The sequence below is a fragment of the Nanorana parkeri genome, unplaced genomic scaffold (assembly GCF_000935625.1).
Source record: "Nanorana parkeri isolate BGI_ZX_2015 unplaced genomic scaffold, ASM93562v1 scaffold967, whole genome shotgun sequence".
NCBI classification, from domain to species: domain Eukaryota; kingdom Metazoa; phylum Chordata; class Amphibia; order Anura; family Dicroglossidae; genus Nanorana; species Nanorana parkeri.
Window position 1 is genome coordinate 258,869 of NW_017307235.1, and position 6,531 is coordinate 265,399.

General features: G+C 50.5%; 1 protein-coding gene across 1 annotated transcript in view; it reads right to left on the minus strand.

Annotated features, from left to right (window-relative positions):
* The window catches only part of LOC108795405 (nodal homolog 2-A-like), a 24,651-nt gene extending 19,478 nt beyond the window's left edge, over positions 1-5,173 (minus strand). The window contains exon 1 of the mRNA XM_018566652.1: positions 4,915-5,173. Coding sequence (XP_018422154.1) covers positions 4,915-5,173 — 259 coding nt within the window. The remainder of the gene's footprint in view (positions 1-4,914) is intronic.
* Positions 5,174-6,531: the final 1,358 nt, after the last annotated feature.

A 6,531-nucleotide genomic window follows, 5' to 3' on the forward strand; every position in this document is an offset into this window, starting at 1 on the left:
CAAGGCTGGGGGGGAGGAGGAGAGAGACACTGACCAACACTGGAGGGGGAGGAGGAGAGAGACACTGACACTAGGGGGGGGAGAGAGGCACCGACCGACGCTGCGGGGGGGGAGGGGAGAGACACTGTCCGACGCTGGGGTCACGTAAAACTTTCCTCGTCCAAAAAGGGGTCATGAGTATAGATAACCAAGCATGAATATAACATGAACATGCAGACTAGCATAGACTATTATTGCACAACAGCACTATCTAGTGCTCAAAAGACAATATTACATCCCTGAATGTCAGAAACACAATCCGTGCATATACAATTTTCCATTTTCCTGACGCCAATACATGGCAGCATACAGTGGGTATGGCTCCGCTTCCATTGTATGCTGCCATGTATTGTTGTCAGGAAAGGAAAATTACCGATAGGTAAGTATACAATTTTCCGTTGTATGTGGCTTCATTACAAAATATGTGGGTGCCTCTTCCACTGGACCTTTATACATATGTGGACACTGTGAAAAAAACTACTTTTTTGCAATCCTCTTAAATTAATAGTGCATAACGACATAAATCAAGTTGAATAAATGTAAAAATAAACCATAATATAAATGTCGTAGTCCATAGCATCAAAAGCAAAAATAATCCACCAACACGTGCGCTCCAATTCCAGCAATCCGTACCACCGTGTGAAGAAATAGGTTTAAATGAACTCACCAGAACTCAATGACCTCTAAACTATAAAAGGTCACACACTCTGTTTCACCAATAATCTCCAACATGTGACATCATTTAAGGCCTTTGTTCCCAACCTGTGTAACCTCAGAATCCACATTTGTCCTCGGTCATTAGGTCGCGACCCAAGTCACACTGCAAAGGAATGCACGGAATTTCGGTATCGCGCGTTCCTGTGCGGGCGATTGAACTGTGGGCAGGAGGTGCGCCACATGAATGGCAACGCAACGCACCTCCCGCACCAGAACGCGTAGTAGGTGTAATTGTGTGGTACAGTGTGTTCATTGCACAGGACTGTTAGATTACCGCACTGTACTAGTGTGAACGTGCCCTCAAAAACCCTGGCAGGTAGGTGGTACGTGTCCAGGTTGTGTGAGATTGAGTCACACAATCACAGAGACAATCTCACACACATATACACCCCCCCCCCCCCCACTCAATCCTAACACCCCCCTGATCTTTTGGACTCTGCTGGTTTCCAGGTGGGCTGTGCAGGCTCTCAGGTGGGCTGCATGCACTCTCAGGTGGGCTTTGAGGACACACAGGTGGGGTACGCGGATTCTCAGGTGGCTGTGTGGGGGTCTCAGGTGGGCTATGCAGGCTTTCAAGAGTGCTGTGTGGGCTGTGCGGTGTCCCACCAGGGTCCGGAGGCGTGCAGTGTGGTGTCAGGAAGATGGAGGAGGCGTTGAGCGGGCCGGTACCTGTTTACAGGCGCTCATGGCTCACAGTAGGATGCCGCTTCAGGCAGATGCACTGCCTGAGGTGCCACGCTTGCTGGGGACCTCAGCAGCCGCATCTGTCAAAAAAATGTAAAGTGCCTGTATTGGCACTTACTGTCTTGTGTCTGGGTGGCCACCCGGATAGAAGACTCAAAAACCGGACTGTCTGGGTGAATCCTGGACAGGTGGCAACCCTAGTCAGAGTCCATGGAGCAATGGTCAGGAACATCAGCAGGTCAGCTAAGAAACATCCGCTTGGTTCCATCCGGAGCAAGGAAGAGCGCCATAACAGGGGCGTCCCGAGGCTTGGTGACACCCGGAGCGGTGTCCGAGTGTCACCCCGCCGAGACGTCACCACGCATGATACCTGCCGGCGGCCATCTTGGTGATGGATGCCGGCAGAGAGAGGAGGAGACAGCTACCCGGCGGGATAAGGTATGCCGCCGGGTCCCCTCCTCTCTCCTGATACTGTCGGGCGTTCGGTCCATGACGGAGCACCTGACTTTTCAGAGGGGGGTGACACTAAAATGACTGTGAGTCATTTAGGTGTAACCGCTACAATGGTGTCACCCTAATGCGGGCCGCACCCCCCGCAACCCCCTTGTGACACCACTGCACCAGAAAGCCCTCCCTCTCACGAATGCGAAGAAGATGAAGAGGAAGCTAGAGGAGGAAATGCAGGGGCAAGACTGAAATGTCAGAATGCTGGGGGGATGGTGATCTTTAGGTACACATCCCCACCGACCACAGAGGTCAAAGAGTCCCTCTGGGAAAGGGAAGGCTGAGTAGATTTGGTGAATACCATGCCAAACGTCTGGACTTACAGGCACCAAAAGAGGCAGATGAAGATCTCTAACCATCACATGGAATGTGAATCATCTGGTGAAGCAGAAGTGACATCTTGTGACCAATTCTGAAAATTCTCCAGTTCACTCAATCCTTCACCAACATTCATTCAGTGGAGGTTTAGCCTTCGAGTGGAAGTAAAGTGACCTGGATGAAAAATTGATGACAGGCAGTTTTTTTTCTGTGTCTCTTCTGCCAAAAATGTCCTACCTACCTGTCAGCAGTTTTTTTTTCAGTGCACAGACCCGTCACGCTGAGATGAAGTAACTCCCGTACACATGCGCAGGAGTTACATCGTGCCGGCCGGCCAATCAAGAGGCCGAATATGCTGAACCCAGAAGAAGACCTGCAGAATATGGCAGTTTTGGTGCTGGAGGGGATCATCTACAAGGTTAGAGGGCCATAATGTGCTTATGGACTGTGCATACAAGTACATTATGGCAAACTCTTCTACTTTAAAGCTGAAGTCCAGGCGGATAAAAAAAAAAAAAACACAAATGAATGCAACTTTGTAATCATTAATACCAGGGATGCACCAATACCGTTTTTTCTGTATTGAGTACCGGAAAAAAAATATCGGTACTCAATACCGAAAAAACGTTGGGACGCCAGCAAGAGCGTTCCAGGTTGCTAAAAGCTTGGCGAGAAGATGTGTACGGCCCTTACACATCTCCCCCCTGGCTCTTAGTAACCTGGGATGCTCTGGCCCAAAAGAGGGAGGCATGCGCACTGCATGCCGCTCTGCCTGCCGTCCCCCGTCCCCCACGTGACCCAAAGAGATGCCACCTGAGGCAACAGGCTACCTCATTATAGGGACGGCCATTGGCGGAACTACCAGGGTCGCATCGGTTGCAATTGCGACTGGGCCCTGGCGTGAGCTGCAAGAGAGTGAGCTGCAAGAGCTTCAGCTCAGCCGATCCAGATGTTGGATTGGCTGAATTGAACTCCTTCTGCACTTCGGCTCAGCCGAAGGCAGCCAACGTACGGCTGGTTTTAGCCGATGTACAGCTGAAATCAGCTGTACTGGGCCGAAGTGAATAACCGAACAGCGTTCGGCTTACTTCACTTCGGCTGGGCTATTCACTCGGCTGCCTTTGGCAGCTTTGTGAATAGCCCCCCATGGAGATCTTCTGGAATGTGGAGGCCCATCATCGGGTTGACCCGTCAGCCATGTTCATAACACCCAACTACTGTGTATGAGAAACACTAAGAGAATAATGACCACACGGGTCCAGCGCTCTCTTTCCACATTCCAAATAATGTTGTGTCTTGTGTACCCTGCCAACACAAAGGGATCCATTTATAAAACAGAAGTATAACCTTACTGCAGGCATTCCGCTGCTTGAAACAAAATGGCACAAGGGAGCCTGATCATGTGATCTGTCAAAGTCTCTCCTTCAATCACAAAGTTCTCTCTGCACACAGCAGGCTCCACACCACAGCATGCATTTTATGAATGGTTTGGTCATTTGTAGCTGCCCTGTTTTTTGGGTTTTTTGGTTTTTTTTTATTGTGGGCTTTTGTTTCAGGGTGGTATTTTGGGGTTTTCATTTCTTTTGGGTGTATGTTGGGTTTTATTTTTTTGCTGATATGCCCTTGCTGTCAATACCTGCTTATAGGAAGTGCACTTATCCTTTATGCTCCCCTCCCCTGACATCAGACAGCCCAGCCAACCCCTCCACAGATTTATATTTACTGAGATCTGTCCTCCTGGGACTGTTACATCCGACGCCAAAGTCCTCTCACTGCTGGCCGCACCTGTACTGTATAGCCCCATAGAACTCAGCCGGGAGACAGAGGTAGACAAGCCCCCCATAGACGTTTAGTTCTGCTTTCCTCTGCTGTCTCCTATACCCATTAACAGGAAATAGCTGCTTACACCTTACTTTAGGAGAATGCCAGTAAGATGGTATAGTAGCCATGCCAAGAGTGCTCCTTAGTCCCATCCTGGTGCTAGAGGGCCACCAAAAATGAACTAAGTGGGTCGCATGTGGCTAAAATACACTAGGCCTGACTGAAGTTGCCTGAGAGTTGGCATGGGCATCCCTACAATTTTCGCATCCTGGGGCCAGGGTGGTGGGGGTGCTGGCAGTGTTACTGCGTGGGTTAAGGGTTGGCAGAACATTTTGCGGGGGGGAGATGGCACCTCTGTCTGGCGTCCTGCCCAGCTCATTGACAGCACTGATTGCCAGGAGCAGGGAGCACTGGTTTCCAAGAGCAGGGCAGGTACCTCAGTCTGGCATTCTGCCCAGCTCAGTGACAGCACTGGTTTCCAAGAGCAGGGCAGGTACCTCAGTCTGGCATTCTGCCCAGCTCAGTGACAGCACTGGTTTCCAAGAGCAGGGCAGGTACCTCAGTCTGGCATTCTGCCCAGCTCAGTGACAGCACTGGTTTCCAAGAGCAGGGCAGGTACCTCAGTCTGGCATTCTGCCCAATATTAACAACGTCTATAAAAAAATTAAAGAGAACAGAAACCAAACCTCAACATGAGAAACTACGTCATAGATCGTGTTATACTCTACGGTGCATGTACCCCAAATCTCAAATCATCTTCACCAATACCCCCAATAATAACACAAAGTCCCAAAATCTCAATGTTTGAAATCTTACTCTTACTGTACTTACTCTTAGCAGGAAGGCTCTGGACAGTGTTGGACTCTTCCAAGATTTGATTTTCCGGCCTGTGAGGATCCTTGTGCTCACCCATGAGGGTTTGGTAAAGCTGCATCATATAAGGAGGAACCCTGAGCTTCTGAGAATGGCTGTGTAGTCCAGAAGGTGGAAAGTTCAAGTCCCCCGAGTTAAGTGGGAAAGGAGGCCTCCCCAGGGCCATGCAGATGGACCAGAAACATAGGACAGTCTTCAAGGTGATCTCTGAAGGCATCTTCTGCTGGGTGTCTCGATCAGCTCAGGAGAAGTTGACTCCTCAGAGGTTGTCCAAGGACTGATTTGCCAGTTTGAGGTCTCCCAGGTTTATATAGTGATGAACCCTCTTACATCTCCACACCTCTGACACCTTGAACCCCTTTCATCTGTTTGATCCATGCACATTAAAGAGTCAAGCACTGCCTTGGTATCATATCATTAATATGCTAATCACTAACATGCCGGCCAGCCAACTGCAATCTGGGGTGGGAGGGGGTGCGGCTGCACATTAAAGGCAAATGCCATCGCAGGCACGCCCCCAGGCCGCAGTGCGATCGCCTGCACCGGAACGCATGGCAAATCAATGCCTGCGTTTCGGTGCGGTCAGAAAAAATAGTGCATGCAAATGGTGTTCCCTGTCTGGCCACCCCTCCCCGCTACAAATGTCTTCACCATCCCTCTGTCTGAACTGTGGTCTGCAAGTGTCAAAAACACAGCGGGCAGCATGAGGCAGCTGCATGTGGCGGGCCCTTTTCTTTCTCTCTGGGCTCCCCCCAACTGGCCAAACACCAGGGCCCGGGCCCAATCCACCAAACTGAGAAGAACATTTTGCGGGGGGGAGATGGCACCTCTGTCTGGCGTCCTGCCCAGCTCAGTGACAGCACTGGTTTCCAAGAGCAGGGCAGGTACCTCAGTCTGGCATTCTGCCCAGCTCAGTGACAGCACTGGTTTCCAAGAGCAGGGCAGGTACCTCAGTCTGGCATTCTGCCCAGCTCAGTGACAGCACTGGTTTCCAAGAGCAGGGCAGGTACCTCAGTCTGGCATTCTGCCCAGCTCAGTACTGGTAGCCAGGAGCAGGGCAGGTACCTCAGTCTGGTGTTCTGCCCAGATCAGTGACAGCACTGGTAGTCAGGAGCAGGGCAGGATGTGCCATCCAGAGCTTCCCTCCCAGCTCCTGGCAACCAGTGACATCAGTGAGCTGGGAAGGACGCTGGCCAAAGCAACCTGGGATGCTCTGGTCAAAAAGGGGGCCACACACTTGCCGCCCCCTCATGCAGCCAAATGAGTTACAATCCCCTTAGGCTGTCTCATTATTCGGACGGCCCTGTGTGTTGGTTTGAATAGTGACGGCACCTTGCAATTTGTTTTAACTTAAAAGTATTTTACGTTTACGGGAACTTTCCCAGATGCATATAAACCCCGCGTATCAAGCATAGTAACATGTTAACTTTCTTTTCTTACCGGTACATAAAGGAAAATGACTTATAATATATAAAATATAGGATTTTCTAGACAAAAAAATGTGCCCCAATTCCCCTCCTGCCCTCACCCCCCCCCCCCCCCCCCCACCACCCCTCCACCCACAAAACAGAAAAA